The sequence below is a fragment of the Nycticebus coucang genome, chromosome 10, assembly GCF_027406575.1.
Source record: "Nycticebus coucang isolate mNycCou1 chromosome 10, mNycCou1.pri, whole genome shotgun sequence".
NCBI lineage: Eukaryota > Metazoa > Chordata > Mammalia > Primates > Lorisidae > Nycticebus > Nycticebus coucang.
The window spans coordinates 125,460,848-125,481,117 of NC_069789.1; the positions used below are offsets into that span (position 1 = coordinate 125,460,848).

The 20,270-nt window shown below is 37.1% G+C and overlaps 1 protein-coding gene across 8 annotated transcripts in view; it reads left to right on the forward strand.

Moving 5' to 3' along the window:
- ZFP30 (ZFP30 zinc finger protein) overlaps nucleotides 1–18,843 on the forward strand; it is a 36,112-nt gene extending 17,269 nt beyond the window's left edge. For 6 of the 8 annotated variants that reach the window (XM_053604995.1, XM_053604994.1, XM_053604999.1 and 3 more), the window contains 3 exons: nucleotides 282–408; nucleotides 1,475–1,573; nucleotides 13,669–18,843. In XM_053604995.1, the coding sequence (XP_053460970.1) occupies nucleotides 282–408; nucleotides 1,475–1,573; nucleotides 13,669–15,041 (1,599 nt within the window). In that variant the 3' untranslated portion in view covers nucleotides 15,042–18,843. The remainder of the gene's footprint in view (nucleotides 1–281; nucleotides 409–1,474; nucleotides 1,574–13,668) is intronic. The other 2 variants (XM_053605001.1, XM_053605002.1) reach the window with 2 other exon arrangements.
- The last annotated feature ends 1,427 nt before the right edge of the window (nucleotides 18,844–20,270 follow it).

Here is a 20,270-nt window from a genome sequence, read left to right on the forward strand (position 1 = left end):
AATTATTAAAAAAAAAAAGAAGAAGAATATGCAGCAGCGAAAAGATCAGCCCTTTACATAAACCATTTGCCAACGCCTGTTCTATCTTAGTAGAAATCTTCAAGAACATATTCTGCTTCAGTCACACTCATTTTCTTAGTGGCCCCTAACCACGTCACAGCTTCTCCAGCTCCAGCCTATTCATTTGATACGTGAAATGAGCATCTATCATTGAGATTCTTCCTCTATCTTCAAAATATTTTCTGCAATCTTACAAATAACATATGGGTTTATTATTTCAGGATTTGGTGATGTTTAGAGATGTGGCTGTAGACTTTTCACAGGAAGAGTGGGAATGTCTGAACTCATATCAGAGGAATTTGTACAGAGATGTGATATTAGAGAACTATAGCAACTTGGTGTCATTGGGTAAGCTTATCTGTGTCAAATGATTTAGAAATTCACACTCTTTCTAAAACCTAGCTGAATGTCTGCTTTGTGGTTTGGCAGTAGATACCTTCATCTTCCCCAATAATTCATGACCTTTTTATCTTTCTTTGTCTTTTCTGTTATTGTATTGTCGTTTTTGTTATTACCTCTCTTTAATGACAGCTGGATAGAAATTCTTAGATATTGATAAGCAAATATTTAAGATATTCATAAGCAAATATCCCATAGCAAAACCATTGTGAAAGTAATCTGGTTATATACTACTATATATGGTCCATATTATTCACGGACTCGCCTATGTTGAGAATAGGAAAATGGAGATATCTGGTTCTACATACTGAGTAAAAGAGCTATGCAATGTGTATGATACTGGGTTGAATCAATACTTCGTTAAAACTGAAGTGGTCATATTCATTTTTCTACAGCATTCACATTATCCTTTAATTAAATTGTGATTAAGAGTTTAAAATCTGTGAACTTTGCATTTAACATAGGATGAATACATGTAACCTGACAAGAAACTTACTATTTTCCTGTTAGCAAAATAAGATCAAAATAATATCTAATAAATATATGTAATGCTCTTATCTGAAGACTTTATTTATATTAAATCAAACCTCACAACAGCCCTGTGTATACACATTACTATTATCCCCTTCTTACAACTGAGAAAATTGAGGCACAGAGAGATTAAGTTATTTGTTCTAACAGAGGCCAGATTTGAAACCAGTGTTCTCAAGTATTATTTCCCCTCAAGAGACAGATCCTATATGAGTTTAAATTAAAATAAGACCATGTCCCTACCTCTCTGTTCTTGTTTTCCTGGTGATCCTAAAGTACTCTATTCTGAATTTTTTTTTTTTTTTTTTGAAGTTTTTGGCCAGGGTTGGGTTTGAACCCGCCACCTCTGGCATGGGGCTGGCGCCCTACTCATTTGAGCCACAGGCACTGCCCTATTCTGAATGTTTTTTAATCCTATAGTCTTCTTTATTCTGAAGGCTTGATCAAATCAATTCTTTATTATGTTCTATTATTTTCTTTCAAGCAGGCTGTTCCATTTCTAAGCCAGATGTGATTACCCTGTTGGAACAAGGGAAGGAGCCCTGGATGGTTGTGAGGGATGAGAAAAGAAGATGGAGCCTGGGTAAGCACTAATCAAGCACACAGAAGCCATTGTGGCATAGCAGAGACCTGCGGATGGGGGAGGAAACACACTCCTTAGATGTTGATTGTAAAGAAGAGAGCTGAAACTTGGGAAGAAAACTTAAATCTTCTCAGCACGGAAGCATCAAAGAAATTTTATCTGTACTTCTACTTACTACTCATTTCTTCTCTGTCTCATTTCCTTCCCATTTCAATAGGTGAAAACTTTCTTCTCTAGTGATAACCATTTTGCCTGTATTTTGGATCTAATGCCCTTTTTAGCTCATCTTTTATATTAATGTTTTGACTTTTACGTAATATTTCTTCATTGCCCTCTTTTCATGGGGTTTTTTGTAGTAGGGGAGTCCTATAGTAAGCAAGCAAACAAATGGATTCCTAAATATCGTGAAGTGATTTAAGAGTTATGCAGAAAAGTGAATAAGGTAAGGATGTGAAGAATTATAATGAGTGAATGGGGTTATTTTAGATAGGGTGGTCAGGGAAGAGTAGCCAATTTGAAAAGGCTCCAATTAATAAAAAATTAGCATCAATACAGATATAACTGCAATGTATTATAAAATATGCACGATTCCATAAATTCTTAATAATTTTTTCATAACTGCTAGAGAATGAACTTATGTGAAATTTAAATTTAAAGGATAGAAGCTCTTATCTTACCTTATAAGAATTGTGCCAATAGAGAGTGCTAGATGGAGGTATGTTTCTCTTAAAAAAAAAAGTATTCAGTGAATAAATGAAGAAGGCAGGATAGAATACTACCCTTTTGGTGCCCCATAATGAACCATCGGATGTAGGTACTGAACATGGATGCTATAGCATATCAGAAATAGAGATAATCAGACATTGTTTCTCTTAATGAAAGAACACAGTATCACTCAGGAAGTAAGTTTGCCCATAAAGTTGGTCTTAAATCTGATCATGTTTCTAAAGCCAATTGCCAATTTATAGGAAGAAGATAGAGAAATGTGTTCTATACCTTAGGAATGTAGTCACTAAAATTCAGAATATGAGGAACCACAGGACCCAAACTAGATTCTTCAACAAATAAATTACAAAGGAAATCAAAATATGGTAGAAGAGGCCGGGCATGGTATGAGATCGCCTGAGCTCAGGGGTTTGAGACCAGCCTGAGCAAGAGCAAGACCCTGTCTCTAAAATTAGCTGGAGTTGTGGCGGGTGCCTCTAGTCCAGCTTACTTGAGAGGCTGAGGCAAGATAATTGCTTAAGCCCAAGAATTTGAAAATACTGTGAGCTATGACGCCAGGAACTCTACTGAGACACAAAGTGAAACTCTGTCTCAGAAAACAACAACAACAACAAAAAAATGGTAGGAGGACCCATAGATTAAAAGATATATAAAAGACTTGTTAATTATACTTTATGGACCTTGGATCAATTATTATTTTTAAATTGTTTAAGTTTTTTTAATTAGACAATTGCAAGTGTAGACATTGATTTCTTTGTGTGTGTGTACATTTATTTTTGATATTAAAGAATTTTTTAGGTTTGGACAGTGATATTGTGGTTGTATGTAAAAGTGCTTTTGTAGATAAATACTGAAATAAGTACAAATGAAATGATATAATACCTAGAATTTGATTTAAAAATATGAGGAAAGTAGATTGGGATATGCATTAGTAAAGATTGGGCACGGGTTAATGGTTATTGGTGCTGGACACTTGGAGGATTTTTTTGTTTTGTTTTGTATTTTCTTTGAGACAGGATCTCACTCTGTCATCAGGTCTAGGGCACTGTGGTGTCAGCACAGCTCACAGCAACCTCTAACTCCTGGGCTTAAATGATCTTCCTTCTTCAGCCTCCCAAGTAGCTGGGACTACAGGTGCCCAACACAGTGCCCAGCTAGTTTTTCTATTTTCAGTAGTTTTTCTATTTTTAGTCTTACTGTTGCTCAGGCTGGTCTTGAACACTTGAGCTCAAACAATCCACCCACCTCTGACTCCCAAAGTGCTAGGATTACAGGTATGAGACACCACAGTCTGCTTAAAAATTTTTTTAGAAAGAGGACTTTACTGTGTCACCTAGCTTGGATCACTTGGCATGATTATAGCTTACTACAGCTTTGAACTCCTGGACTCAAGTGATCCCCCGGCTGTTGCTTGAGGGTTGCGGGAAGGCACGGAGGTTAAGACCTGCAATGAAATGGTGGAGAATAAAGAAGGTCACAGCTTTCTTTGGCATGTAGCAAAGCTTCTTTATTTTACCACAACTTATATAGGCAGTACTGCACGTACACATCATTAATCAATAATCTAATGACTAAAGTTCAAAGACCCAGGCCCTAGCCACCTGGCATCAGGATGTTTACTGCTTAACCAATAACAACACTTTTAACCGTATCTAAAGTTGTCCTTATGCTAAGTAATTAGAAGTAACATACCCTAAAAACCAGAGTTCCTTGAGAGATCAAACGGATGCAATGCAAAACTCCTGGGGATCAAGCAGATACAAACAGACCATTTGGAGGCAGTCATCCATCTGTAGGGAGTAGCCAGGAAATTCCTGAGATATACAGGTACCTGCCTGCAGCCTGCCTCCTACGTCACTAGGCCTTTAACCACTTATGGAGTAAGTGACCAGGCCTTTGTCCATTTATGGAGTTCTATCCAGGCTTTTTCCTTTCTAACTCACAAAGACTTCAAAGTTACACTCACAAAATTGATCTGTATAAAGGCTTTTTTATAGGCTTTTCGCCTATACCCTGCCTTACTCTCTTGAGTAGCTGGGACTATGGGCACATGCCATTATGCCTGGCTAATTTTTCTTACAATTTTGTGGAGACAGGATCTCGCTATTTTGCTCAGGCTAGCCTCAAATTCCTGGTCTCAAGTGATCCTCTTGCTTGAGTCTTCCAAAGTCCTGGGATTACAGGCATGAGCTACCATGTCTGGCTCTATATTATAGGTTTTTAAACAGCTTTTCTTTTTAAAAAGTATTGAACTCTCATGGCAAGAAATTTGAAAAAAAATTAAACATTTGAGAAAACAAAATCTTTTTCCTTAGAATTTTACTATGATTTTTACTAAAAAATCACTAAATTGAGCTGTAGTGGAGATGTCTCTGAGTGTGAGTGAAGAGACAATTGGAATCATGGTCAAGTCATAAAGAAATTACTGCTTTCCATGTATATATTTTACTTTCAGATATCTTAGATGTGCTTGTTTCCTATCTTGTTTCATCTCTTTGATGAAGAGAATATTCAGTGTAGTAAGGTGTAAAATTAGAGGAGTTTAATAATTCACAGTTCCTGTGTGTTATGTTTTTTTTTTTTTTTTTTTAAGTAAATTTATGGCTCAGCGCCCATAGTACAGTGGTTACAGCGCCAGCCACATACACCAAAGGTGGTGGGTTCAAACCTGGCCCAGGCCAGCTAACCAGCAATAACAATTGCAACAAAAAATAGCCAGGTGTTGTGGCGGGTGCCTGGAGTCCCAGCTATTTGGGAGGCTGAGGCAGGAGAATCGCTTGAGCCCAAGAGTTTGAGGTTGCTGTGAGCTGTGACACTACGGCACTCTACTGAGGGCAACATAGTGAGACTCTGTCTCAAAAAAAGAAAAGAAAAGTAAAGTAAATTTATTTCAGGTTAATGTGAGGGTATAAACAACCAGGTCAGGCTTGGCACCTGTGGCTCAAGTGGCTAATGTGCCAGCCACATACACCAGAGCTGGCGGGTTTGAATCCAACTCAGTTGTCATTGTTGTTCGCCTGTCAAACAACAATGACAACTACAACCACAGAATAGTCAGTTGTTGTGGTGGGCACCTGTAGTCCCAGCTACTTGGGAGGCTAAGGCAAGAGAATTGCTTAAGCCTGGGAGTTGGAGGTTTCTGTGAGCTGTGATGCCACGGCACTCTACCCAGGGCAACAGCTTGAGGCTCCGTCTCAAAAATAAATAAATAAATAAAATAAACAACCAGGTCAAAATATTTGATTTTGTTAGGGAGAGTTCCTCTTGTGGTTGTCTTCCATATGTAAGAGGTGTGCCAAACACCCCTACCCTGTGCCCATTGAGTGAGAGTACCCCTCCCTTGCTACCCCTACACCAACTTGAATGAAATGAGTTTTTCTCCTATGTGGGCATGCATTAGATCATCTACTGGCTTCATATTAGTATTGCGTAAGTTGGATAATTGCTTTTTCATTGTTGTGGTAGTTTTCAAAGAAGAATGTGTTTAAACTCCAACCAGTATATTACAAAATATAGGGAGTCACCATCGTTTTCATGGCTGAATAGTACTCAATGGTGTGCATGTACCACAATTTGTTAATCCATTCCTTAGTTTCATTCCTTAGTTTATGGGCATTAAGGTTGTTTTCACATCTTGGTGATTGTAAATTGAGCTGTGATAAACAATCTAGTGCAAATGTCCTTATGATAAAATGTTTTTTTTTTTTCTTCTTCTGGGTAGATACCTATATTAGGATTGCAGGGTCAAATGGGAGATCTAATTTGAGATCTTTAAGGATTGTCCATACTTATTTCCAAAAAGGCTGTATGAGTTTGCAGTCCCACCAACAGTGTAAAAGTGTTCCCCTCTCTCCACAGCTACACCAACATCTGTAGCTTTGGGACTTTGTGATGTGGGCTAATCTTACTGGGGTTAGGTGATATCTCAGGGTGGTTTTGATTTGCATTTCTCTGATAATCAGTGACAATGAGCATTTTTTCATATGTTTGTTAGCCATTCGTCTGTCTTTCTTAGAGAAGGTGCTATTCATGTCTCTTGTTGAGTGATAATATAGGGTTGTTAGCTCTTTTTGTTGATTAATTTGAGTTCTCTGTAGATCCTTGTTATCAAACTTTTGTCTGATTCATAATATGCAAATATCTTTTCCCATTCTGAAGGTTGTCTATTTGCTTTAGTTGTCTTCTTAGCTGTGCAGAAGGTTTTCAGTTTAATTAAGTCCTATTTATTTATTTAATTAAGACAAGGTCTCACTTTGTTGCCCTCTGTAAAGTGCTATCACAACTCAGAGCAACCTCAAACACTTGGGGTCAAGCGATTGTCTTGCCTCAGCCTCCCAAGGAGCTGGGACTACAGTGCCCGCCACAACTCGGCTATTTTCAGAGATGAGATCTTGCTGTGGCTCAGGCTGTCTTAAACTTGGGAGCTCAGGCAATCTACCTGCCTCAGCCAGAGTGCTAGGATTATAGGGTGAGCTACTGCACCCAGCCCATTTATTTATTTTTGTTGTTGCAATTGCCACGGAAGTCTTCATAAAAACTTCCCTCAGGCCAATATCTTCAAGTGTTTTTATCACACTTTATTCGAGGATTTTTCTTGTTTCATGCCTTAGATTTAAATCTTTTATTCATCTTAAATCAATTTTTTAAGTGGTGAAAGTTACAGGTCAAGTTTCAGTCTTTTATATGTTGTTATCCAGTTCTCCCAGTACCATTTATTGAATAGGAATTCTTTTCCCCAGTGTGTGCTCTTGTTTGGTTTATCAAAAATCTGGTGGCTGTAAGATGTTAGTTTCATAGTTTTCTATTAGGTTCCAAATGTCTTGATGTCTCTATTTTTGTGCCAATACTATGTTGTTTTCATCACCATGGACTTGTAATATAGTCCAAAGTCTGGTAGGATGATGTCTCTGGCTTTGCTTTTATTACTAAGGATTGCCTTGGCTATACAGGGTTTCTTCTGGTTCCACCTGAAATGAAGAATTATTTTTTCCACATCTTGAAAGTATTGATATTTTAATGGGGATTGCATTGAATTTATAGATTGCTTTAGGAAATATAGACATTTTCACAATGTTGATTCTTCTCAGCCATAAACATGGTATGTTCTTCCATTTGTTAATACCTTCTGCTATTTCTTTTCTTAGGGTTTCATAATTGTCTTTGTAGAGGTCCTTCACCTCTTTTTTTAGGTATATCCCTAGGTGAAACTACTATGAAGGGAATTGTGTCCTTGATTAGCTTCTCAACTTTGCTGTTGTTGGCATAAACAAAGGCTACTGATTAGTGAACATTGATTATATATCCTGAGATATTACGATATATATATATTTTTTTTTTATCATTTCCAGGAGTCTTGTGGTTGAGTCTTTGGAGTTCTCTAAGTATAAGATCAAATCATCAGCTGGAGCAAGATTTTGACCTCTGCCCCCATTTGTTTTTTTTTTGTTTTTGCAGTTTTTGGCCTAGGCTGGGTTTGAACCCGCTACCTCCAGCATATGGGGCCAGCGCCCTAATCCTTTGAGCCACAGATGCTGCCCCCCTCTGCCCCCATTTGTATGCCCTTTATTTCCTTCTCTTGTCTGATTGCATTGGCAAGAACTTCCAGAACTATGTTGAATGGTAGTGACAATAGAGGGCAGTCTTGTCTGGTTCCAGTTCTGAGTGGAAATGCTTTCAGTTTTCATGCTTTCATAATATTCAGTATGATATTAGCTGTGGGTTTGTCGTAGATGGCCTCAATCAGTTTAAGAAATGTGCCATGTATGTCTACATTCTTAAGTGTTCTTGTTAGAAAAGGATGCTGAAATTCATCGAATACTTTTTCTGCATCCATTGGGAGGATCATATGGTCTTTGTTTTTGCTTCTGTTGTTATGGTGAATTACATTTATGGATTTGTGTATGTTAAACCAGCCTTGCATCCCTGGGATGAAACCTACTTGATTGTAATATATAGTTTTTTAAATGTGTAGCTGTAATCTATTGGCTAGGATTTTATTGAGAATTTTTACATCTGTATTCATTGGTAAAATTGGTCTGAAGTTTTCCTTTTTAGTTGAGTCTTTTACTGGTTTTGGTATCAAGGTGATGTTTGCTTCATAGAATGTGTTAGGGAAAATTCCTTCCTTCTCACTTTTTTGGAATAATTTCTGCACTATGGGTATAAGCTCTTCTTTGAAGGTTTGATAGCATTTTGGTGTGAAGCCATCTAGACCAGGGCATTTTTGGTTGGGAGATTTTTTTGTGTGTGTGGTTTTTGCCCAGGGCTGGGTTTCAACCCACCACCTCCAGCATATGGGAATGGTGCCCTACCCCTTTGACCCACAGGCACCGCCCTGTTGGGAGATTTTTTATTACTTCTTCGATTTCAGTGCTTAAAATTGGTCTGTTCAAGAGCTCTATTTCTTCTTGTTTAAGTCTAGGGAAAGGATATGATTTCAGGTATTGATTCATTTCCTTCACATTGTCAAATTTCTGGGCAAAAGTTTCTTGTAGTATTCAGAGATAATCTCTTATGCCTCTGACATCTGTTTTCATTTTCCCTTTATCATTGCTGATTGAGGTTATTAGAGATTTTACTTTTCTGTTTCTAGTGAAACTGGACAAAGGTTTATCAACTTTTTTTTTTAGACGGTCTTACTATGTGACCCTCGGTAGAGTGCTGTGGCATCACAGCTCACAGCAACCTCTAACTCTTGGGCTTAAGCTATTCTCTTGCCTCAGCTTCCCAAGTAGCTGGGACTACAGGCACCAACCACAACTCCCGGCTATTTTTTTGTTGCAGTTGTCATTGTTGTTTAGCTGGCCCAGTTGGGTTCAAACACACCTGCCTTGGAGTATGTGGCTGGCGCCCTAACCATTGAGCTGTAGGTGCTGAGCCAGGGGTTTATCAACTTTATTTGTTTTTTCCAAGAAACAATTTTTTGTTTTTGTTTCATTAATTTTGTGAATGATTCTTTTGTTTTCAGTTTCATTAATATCTGATTTAATTTTGGTTATTTCTTTTCTTCTGCTGGGTTTGGGATCAGATTGTTCTTCTTTTTCCATTTCTATCAGTTGGTTCATGAGTTTTTTGATGTGCTCTCTTTCTGCTTTTTGGATGAAAGCATCTAATGCAATGAATTTCTCTTAAGAATGCTTTCGCTGTATCCCACAGGTTTTGGTAACTTGTAGCTTCATTGTAGTTATGTTTGAGGAATTTAACAGTTTCCTCCTCTCTCTCTTTCTGGACCAACTATCGTTTAGCATATGGTTGTTTAATTTCCATACCTTTGTGTGGGGATGAACGTTTTTGTTGGAGTTGAGTTCTACCTTTATTGCCTGTGGTCTGAGAATATACAAAGGTATAATTTCTATTTTTAAAATTTTGTTGAAGTTTGATTTCTATCTAGCATATGATCTGTTTTGGAGTATGTTCTATGAGCTTATGAGAAAAATGTATATTCTTTAGCTTTTGGATAGTGTGTTCTGTGTATGTCTATTAAGCCAGTTTGTTTTAGGGTCACATTTAAGACCTTTTTGTTTTTGTTTAGTTTATATTGAGAGGATCTGTCCAGTTCTGTCAGAGGGGTGTTAAAGTCCATAGATATTATGGTGTTACGGGATATTATATTACTCAGACCAATCAAGGTCTGTTTCATAAATCTGGAAGCATTTAAGTTAAGTTCAATATTTAAAATTGAAATGTCCTCTTGTTGTGTTGTTCCTTTGACCAGTATGAAGTGACTGTCTTTGTCTTTTTTAAATTTAGTAAATCCACCAGTATCTGAAAATAATATTGCAGCCTCTCCTTTCTTCTGATTTCCATTTGCTTGAAATACTGTTTTCCATCCCTTGATTTGGAATCTTGATTTGTTCTTCAAGGTGAGGTATGTTTCTTGGAGACAACATGGATGGCTTGTAATTTTTTATCCAGTTAGCCCACCTGTGTCTCTTTAGTGGGGAATTCAAGCCATTGACATTTATTAAGATAATTGATAAGTGTGGTGGAGTTCTATTCATCTTATTTTATAAAAGTCCATTGTATAGTTTTATCCTTTGCGTGTTTGTGGAATGTACGTTTTGACCGTTAGCTTCTGGGTGTTTACTTTGCTGCTGGTCGACTGTGATGGTCAGTGCTGAGAATCGGTCTAAATATTTCCTATAGAGTTGGTATTATTGTGGTGAACTTCCCGAGTGCATATCCAGAAAAGATTTGTTTTCTCCATCAATTTTGAAGTTTAGTTTATCAGGAAACAGAATACTGGGCTGAAAAAAAATTTTTTTTTAAAGGTTAAAGGTGGATGACCATTCTCTTCTGGCTTGGAAAGTTTCAATTGAAATGTCTGCTGTCATCCTAATGACTCTGCCCCTGTAGGTCAGCTGGCACTTATTCCTGGCTGCTCCAAAATTTTCTCTTTTCTCTTGACTTTGGACAGGTTCATTCCAATGTGTCTTGGAGAAGCTCTGTTTGAGTTGAGATGACCCAGGGTTCAATGTCCTTTTAAAAGGAATGTGTTGGAATCATTAGTGAAACTTGGGAAGTTTTCATTTATGATAGTCTCCAGGGCTTCCATTCCTTTGGGACGATCTTCTTCCCCTTCAGGGATCCCTATTATTCCTATGTTTGAATGCTTTGTGAAGTCTCGTAGTTCTCTGAACAACTGTTCTACTTTCTTTCTCTTTTTTTCTACCTCTTTAACTATCAGGGTTAACTTAAGAACTTTATTCTCTAGGTCTGAGATTGTTTTCTTTTCCATTTTCTACTCTATTTTTGAAACTTTCTTCTGCATCTTTATAGTCCCTGATTGTCTCCTTCATTTCCTTAAGCTCTGCCATATCCTTTGTATATTCTTCATGTCTGTCATCCATCTTTTGGTACTGTTTTCAGCTTTCTCGTCCATTCCCTTTATTGTCTTTATCATCCATATTTTAAATTCCCTTTCCATCAACTCCAATAATTCATTATAGGTGGAGTCCTGTGCAGTAGCTACCTCATGGTCCCTTGGAGGAGTTGTTCTGTTATTCATGTTGCCAGAGTTTTTCTATTGGTTCCTCCTCATGTGTGTTTTCTTCTTGTTGTCCTCTTCACTCTGCTTTTTCCTTCTCACTTTCTCCTTTGCTTCAGAGCTTGGGCATTGAAGTTGTTTCTTAAGGCCAAAAGGAAAAGAAGGGCAAAAAGCTAGCAGGGATAAAGAAGAGGAAAAGATAGAATGAAGAAAATAGGAAAGAAATAAAAAAGGAAGGGAGATGAAAGAAAAGAATCAAAAAATAGGAGAGAAGGAGGACAGGAAGAGAGAATAAGATTGAACAGGAGAAATGGTATTGTTTGGCATGGTGCTAAGGCCACACCTGTAATGCAAGGATTTTTGGGGGGGAGGGTGGTGGCTGGGTGGATTCCTCAAAATCAGCAGTTCCTTACCTACCTGAGCAGAGCCAGACCATATCTCTGCCAAATATAGGAAGAGAAAGCAATGAGAAAACCCAAAAACAAGAAAGAAAGAGAAAAAAAAAGAAAATGAAAAATTCAACAGTGTAGACGTGCCAATATTGTCTTCCCAAAACCAAAGGTAGAAGGACTCATTAGACTGTGATCTCTTGGCCTCATTGGCCTCCCAGCCAGACCAATGCTGTGCCACCCCAGTACTCAGAGAAAAGAGAGAGAAAAAAAAAGCATAGATAAAGAAAATTAAAAATACAGTTATGTAAAATAAAGGAGAAAGAAGGAAGAAGAAAGAAAGAAGAAAAACAAAAGGGGGTGATACCTTAGCTGTTGTATGAGTGATTTATGTGGAAAAAATGAGAAAAGTAGAGCAATCTCTATTGAAAGAGAGAAGGTAGGAAGGGTATAGAATAAATGACTCTGAAGTACCATAACCAAAAATACAGGAGCCCTGGCTCTTGATGAAATTGAAAATGGAAATTAAGTATAGAACCAACCAAATTAGCAAAAACAAAACAAAAAAAGCTCAAATGGCCAAAAACAGCAACAACCTCAGCAACAAGGGAAAGAAAAGATAAATACTAAAAAAAGAAAAACAAACAAATAAATATATATGTATATATATTACAGAAGGGAGCAACTATAATAAGAATATTACATATATAGCAACATATTGCTGGAACACCAAGTGGCAGTGGTTTTAGGAGATGGAGAACACAACAGGAACCATTCTATAGTTTGAGAAGGACAGGTCCTGTCTTTCTGACTTAGCTGCCCTCCATGATTGCTTGTTTCCTTGGCATTCATCCCCTGCCAAGTTGGAGTCCTAATGCTCTCCAGAATCCTTAGGTAAGTTTCACAGTGTCCCCTGACAATTCCCTGTGGGTACAGGAAGCCACTCAGCTTGCTCCAAGAGTGGAATCCCAATCTCCACAGGCAAAACAGAGTCAGCTATGCGTTAGGCCCCTTGGACAGACCTACCTACAGGCATCTTCCCCCAATGGCAGCCAGCTGCCAGCTGGACCTTCCCTGTATGGCCTCCCTGCCAGCAGCCAAGCTGATGGTAAATCCACTCCATCCCGTATGCAAACCTGGTTGCTGTACACTTTTCGAGTCTGCCCACTCTTCCAAGCTTTCCACTCCATGTGCAGAAATCCGAAAACTGCAGAAATTTTTTCTTCCCCAGATCTCTGTGGGGGTCTGGCTGGTCCCCACCAGCTCCCAGTCACTTGTCTACTGAATCAGTCCTCCACATCTCCTGTATTATGGTTTTGTTATTCATTGGTGGGTGAAAAATTGTTTCTGCACTTGGAGAAGTTTAAGGTAGGCAATAAATAGAATAAATGGGGAAATTAGCAAGTAGTAATAAAATTGACAAAAGTGTATTAAGCAAGGAATAATTGTTAAGGAAAATAAAAGATGTAAATTAGATGATGTTAACAGGGATAGTTTTTCTGATTTTCAAGATAATACCTGAAAGGTGAAAGGAACCCTATCATGTAAACTTTAGTCAGGATTCCTGGGAGATTTAGTAGCCATGAAAATGTCTATGACATGGAAAGGTTATGACATGTTCTAGGAGTGAAAAGAAGGCAGATTTTATAGGGACATAAAGAATAAAATGTACAGTGTCTTGAGTTGAATTTTATGGCAAATAGCATCCATATTCATGGTAAAATGTTTGTATTGTGTTCTATTTGAAAGGAGAAAACATTAAAAAATGTAGGTAGAGATTTTTAAATCGATTTACACTCAAGTAATCTGGTCTTAACTCATCATTTTCTTTATTTTTTTAAATTTCTTTAATTTACATAAGCATTTTAGAGTTTTTTAGCCCATATACTTCAACTGTGTTTTATTTTCTGTTGTTTTTTCCTATTATAAAGTTTTTATTTGCTAGTTTGTGTTGTCTAGAATAGGAAAATATGTGTTTTCTTATTTTCTTTCAGATTTGGACTCCAAGTGTGACACTGAAATGTTATTTCAAAAAAAGGATATTTATAAAATGAATTTATCTCAATGGGAAATAGTGGAAAGAATTAAGAACTGTGCACTTGAAGACTCCCTTTTCAGAAAAGATTATGAATGTAAAAAGTTTGAGGGACAAGAAAATCTTCAGGAGGTCTATTTTAGGCAACTGACAAAAACTACCTCTGAAAAAATGCACATTTACAGAAAACACACATCTCTTGTGCTCTATCAAAGAAGTCATAATAAAGAGAAGCCCTATGAATGTGGGGAATGTGGAAAGGCTTTTAGAGTACGCCAACAACTTACTTTTCATCAAAGAATTCACACTGGTGAGAAACCTTATGAATGTAAAGAATGTGGAAAAGCCTTTAGACAGTGTGCCCACCTTAGTCGACATCAGAGAATTCATACTTCTGACAAACTCTATGAGTGTAAAAAATGTGGAAAGATCTTTACATGTGGTTCAGACCTTCGACTTCATCAGAGAATTCATATTGGCGAGAAGCCATACGAATGTAAGGAATGTGGGAAAGCGTTTAGAGTGCGAGGGCAACTTAATCTCCATCACAGGATTCACACTGGTGAGAAACCCTATGAATGCAAGGAATGTGGGAAGGCCTTTCGACAGTATGCACACCTTACTCGACATCAGAGACTTAATAACATTGCTGAGAAATGCTATGAGTGTAAGGAATGTGGTCAGGCTTTTCTGTGTAGTACAGGCCTTCGAATCCATCACAAACTTCATACTGGTGAGAAACCGTATGGATGTAAGGAGTGTGGAAAGGCCTTTCGAGTGCGGCAACAACTTACTCTTCATCAGAGAATTCACACTGGTGAGAAACCCTATGATTGTAAGGAATGTGGGAAGACCTTTAGTCGTGGCTATCATCTAACTCTCCATCAGAGAATTCATACTGGTGAGAAACCTTATGAATGTAAGGAATGTCAGAAGTTCTTTCGTCGTTACTCAGAACTTATTTCGCATCAGGGTATTCATATTGGAGAGAAACCTTATGAATGTAAGGAATGTGGGAAGGCCTTTAGACTGTTCTCACAACTTACTCAACATCAGAGTATTCATTTTGGTGAGAAACCCTATAAATGTAAGGACTGTGAGAAGACTTTTAGATTGCTCTCTCAACTTACTCAACATCAGAGTATTCATACTGGTGAAAAACCCTATGATTGTAAGGAATGTGGAAAGGCCTTTAGACTTCATTCATCACTTATTCAACATCAGAGAATTCATTCTGGTGAGAAACCATACAAATGTAAGGAATGTAAGAAGGCATTTAGACAACATTCACATCTTACTTACCATCAGAGAATTCATAATGTAAATGCATAATTATAAGAACTCTTTCATTATGAATTGTTAATTTGGTGAGAAACCCCATAAATGTAAGGATTATGAGAAGACTTTTAGATTGCTCTCTAAATTATAATTCAAATTCAAATTCTACAGGAAAAGGTTTCGAATGTATGAATCCCCTTTTCTTCATGCTCACAATTAGCATAATAACTTATTTAAAGGAAAAATATATTTAATGAATATATAGAAGCTTTTTATCACCATTCCAGCCATGTTAAACTTTAGGAAATTTATTTTGAAAAGGAACTTTATTTTTAAAAATGAATGTAGAAAAGCTTTTCATTTTAGTTATTATCATCTATATTATTCTGTGTATTATATGAAGGTTGCCAAGGCATGAACTCAGTCCGAAAATTAATAAATAAAATGAAATAAATGTAATTTAGCCTGCATTTCCTGTATGAACTGTCATTCAGGACAACCAGAAGTTGAGGCAAAGTTCTTTTGTATTAGAGAATTCCAGCTAAAGAATACAGAATCAGAAATAGAAAATTGTATTAGAAAACTATCTCATAACACATAGTGCAGCAGTTCTCAACCTGTGGGTTGCTACCCCTTTGTAACAATGAAAATACATCGTGGCATTAGGAAGGTTGAGAACCACTGACATAATGAAATAATAGATTGAGGCATGAATCTCAGGTTACATCATCAAGTGAAAGGTTAACACAAACTTTACATTAAATAGATCAGTCTGATAACATCTGAATGCACTGATCAGTCTTCGCATTACAAATAGTGAGACAATAAGATATATGCCTCCTAATGTGATACAATAAGATATACACATTTTGCTGAAAAGATTGAACCTGAATTTAATTGTCAAGATCTAACTCCTAGTTTAGAGAAAAATCAAGAACAAATTATATGACATAACAAGAAACAAACGTAAAATGTGGGTAACTCTACAAGAGGAATGTCCTTATTTCTCAAGCAATAAGATGGCATTTAAAATAAGGTGAAACTCTTAGAATTGAAAAAGATTTCAATCAAGTGCAATGAAAGAGTGATCCTTACTTAGATCCTGAGTTAACAAACATGTAAAGAAAAGACATTTTTACAACAACTGGGAAAATGGGAATATTTGCAGTATTAGATAGTAGTAAGAAACTTTTTATTAGGTGTGATAATAATAGCATTGTGGTTATGTAACAGTCTATTTGTTAAGAGATACATTCTGAAGTTTGTACCCATGATGTGATGCCTGGAATATTCTTTTGCAAAAGAAAAGTGAGGATGAATAACTTAAGTTTGTCAAAATGATGTTAACCCAAGTCTTGGATATATGGCTTTTGTTTTTCTTGTTCTCTCTACTTTTATGTATTTGAAAATTTCCATAATGTTTAATTAAGGATAAAATAACCTTGAAATTATAACCAGTTTGGAATGAGTGATTTTGTTTTTTTTAAGACAGAATCTTACTGTGTCACCCTAAGTAGAGTGCTCTGGTGTCACAGCTCACAGCAACCTCACTTGGGCTTAAGTGATTCTCTTGCCTCAGCCTCCCAAGTAGCTAGGACTACTGCCACAACGCCCAGCTATTTTTGGTTGTAGTTGTCATTATTGTTTGGCAGGCCCAGATTGGATTCGAACTACCCAGCTCCAGTGTATGTGGCTGGCGCCCTAGCTGCTGAGCTACAGGCACCAAGCCAGAAGGAAGTGATTTTTAAAAAAGATGTCTATATATCAAAATTGTGGATGTTGCCAAAGCTCTATACATTGGGATGTTAAATACACATAATGTATTCAGGAAGTTAACATTGAGGGTCCAAACTTAATGTGGTTCACCTCTTAAAAATTTTTTTTCAAACAGGGTCTTGCTCTGTCATCCAGGCTGGAGTACTGTGGTGGCATCTTAGCTCACTGTAACCTCAAACTCTTGCTCTCTAACAATCCTTTTGCCTTAGCCTCTCAAGTAGCTGGGACTATACAGGCCATGTGCTACCATTCCCCGTTTTCTGTTTTTGGTTTTGTTTTTTTTTTATATACATATATTTTTTAAGATAGAGTCTTACTTTGTCACCCATAGTACAGTGCCATGGTGTTAGTTCACAGCAACCTCAAACTCATTCAAGTGATTCTCTTACCTCAGCCTCCCAAGTAGCTGGGACTACAGGTGCCCACCACAACAAGCAGCTCTGGCTTTTTTAGAGACAAGGTCTTGCTCTGGCTCAATCTGGTCTCAAACCTGTGAGCTCAGGCAATTCACCTGCCTTGGTTCCCAGAGTGCTAGGATTATAGGCATGAGCCACCATGCCCGGCCTGTTTGTCTGTTTTTGTTTTTTTTTTTTTTTTTGGTAGAGCTGCGATATTGTTCTTGCTTAGGCTGGTCTCAAACTCCTGGCCTCAAGCAGTCTTTCCTTCTCAGCCTCCCAGAGTACTAGGATTACAAATGTGAGACATTATGCTCAGACTCTAGTTCACCTATTACAGCACCTGTCCCCTAGTAGGCACTTTATGTGTTTCAAGGTTGAGTAAAAACAATTACTACAAGTAAATGGAATTTAATGGACAACTCATGTGCTATCGGATATGGTAGTCACTAGCAAGATGTTGAGCACTTGAAATTGCCATATTGAATACTAGAAATGTGGCTAGTCCAAATTACAAAGGCATTAAATGTAAAATACAAGATTTTGAAGACTTAGTTTTAAAAATAAGAACGTTAAATCTCTCATTTTTTTCTGTTGCATACATCCTGAAATAATATTTTAGGTATGTGGGTTCAAATAAAATATGTTAAAATTAATTTTTTTTTTTGAGACAGTCTCAAGCTATCACTCTGGGTAGAGTGATGTGACATCACAGCTCACAGCAACCTCCAACTCTTGGGCTTAAGTGATTTTCTTGCCTCAGCCTCCCAAGTAGCTGGGACTACAGGCGCCTACCACAACACCGGACTTTTTGTTTGTTTGTTTGCAGTTGTCATTGTTGCCCAGCAGACCTGGGCTGGGTTCGAACCCACCACTCTACGTATATGTGGCCGGCACCCTTGCCAACTGAGCTACAGATGCTGCCCACTTTTTTTTTTGAGACAGAGTCTCACTATGTCACCTTTAGTAGAGTGCCATGGCATCCCAGCTCACAACAAACTCAAACTCTGGCTTAAGCAATTCTCTTGCCTCAGCCTCCCAAGTAGCTGGGACTATAGGTGCCCACCATGCCTGGCTATTTTCTGTTGCAGTTGTCATTGTTGTTTAGTTGTTCTGGGCGAGGCTGGAACCCACCAGCCTCAGTGTATGTGCCTGGCACTGTAACCACTGTGCTATGGGTGCTGAGCATTATTGCACTTTTTAAAAATTTTATTTTAATTTTTTTAATTGCACCTTTTTTTTAGTGTGACTACTGGAAAATCTAAAATTATATACATGGTTCATGTATTTCTATTGTCAGCATCAGCATAAACAATAAAAAGTAGACTTTAACCAAAAGTGTTTTTTAAGAGTTTCCAAGGAGCACATTGGCAGTTTATTATTGCATGACCCATAACTGTTCTAACACTCAAGGTTAAGAGATTGTGTTTCCATTCCAGGGCAATTTATGTATAATTTGTCTCCTTAGTGTATAGTGTATAATCAAAATAGTATGTTCCATAATGTTGATATTAAACTGAATTGTTTTCCATATTTATATCTGGTATCGTACTACCATAAAGAATGAAAAATTCAAGACATATTTTTCTCAATAAACAAAAGTATCAATATAGTTAAGACCTTGCCAGTTTTGATCATGGAATGCAAATAAGAAAGATGGCACAATTCATTACAGTCATGTGAATGGTAAATGTAATGGTTATAGGTTTTTAAAATTATGAGTTGCTATACTCTTTATATATCCTGTGTGTATATGAATGTATATAGCATATATTCGTGAATATACATATATATATTTACACACACGATATATGTATTTTAAAATGGAAGAAGCCAAAAATACTTTGTGATAAAAATAATCAAAATTGATAAAATGCTGAAGAAAACTCAGTAAGCAAAGGAAAAATTAAGACCATTAGAAGCTACTGTTCTTCAGAAAATACTTAGAATCTGATGAATTATAAGTAAACACCTTGAAGGAATAGTAAATACTAAATTTTCTACCACATTATTCTACAAGACTGACTTGAAACTGATTATAAAACTAGATAAAGAGGACTTACAAAAACAAAATTTAGACATTTCCTTTATGAAGATATAGCTGGTAATTCTAACTTATGGCAAATTGTATCCAGTAGTTTATTTAAAAACATAGAAAACAAAGTCATTTATGTGGAATATCTCAGGAAGGATCAATGTTGCTTTTATTATGCATAAAGATCAGTAATTTCCAACTGGTGTTTTGCAAGAGGATCTTAGGTGTGTCACAATTTTTTGTTGTTGTTTGAGACAGAGCCTCAAGCTGTCACCCTGGGTAGAGTGCTGTGGTGTCATAGCTTGCCACAATCTCCAACTCTTGGGCTCAAGTGATCCTCTTGCCTCAGTTTGTCTATTTTTGGTAGAGACGGGGTCTCCCTTTTTGCTCAGGCGGGTCTAGAACTCGTGAGATCAAGCAATCCACCTGTCTCAGCCTCCCAGAGTGCTAGGATTACAGGCGTTAGCCACCATGCCTGGCTGGTCACAAAAATTTTTAAAGATCATTATTTTCAAAAGAAGTTCAGAGCACACTAAGTATATTATTATTTTTTTTAACATCATAATTTAAGTGTGCTATGGAAGTTTAATTCTAGGTTCAAGTGTGTCATGAGATTACAAAGGTTGAAAAGCATAGATCTAGATTCTAGGGATTCTACCTTCAGAACATCATGATAACAGACAAAAAGGTATGATTCAGTCCCATTATCTTAATTCTGGGTTGTTTTTTTTTGTGTGTGTGTGTGTGTGTGTGTGTTACCTTTATATGCATTTAAGAATGGAATGAATGGGAGGCACCTGTGGTTCAAGGAGTAGGGTGGTGGGTTCAAACCCAGCCCAGGTCAAAATGGCAGGAAAAAAAATTAGAATGGAATGAATTCTACATATATATAATTACAACCCAACACTTTAAAATTACTTTCTCAAACAAGACTGAAAATTCTTACAAACGATTGTTAGACTTCTCTTATTTTACTGTAGTCATCCATCATGACCTATGTTTCTCTGCTATGATTGGGAAGCCATGATATTCAGTGTATTACATGATCTTTCAACTTCAGAAATAACAGAAACAAAT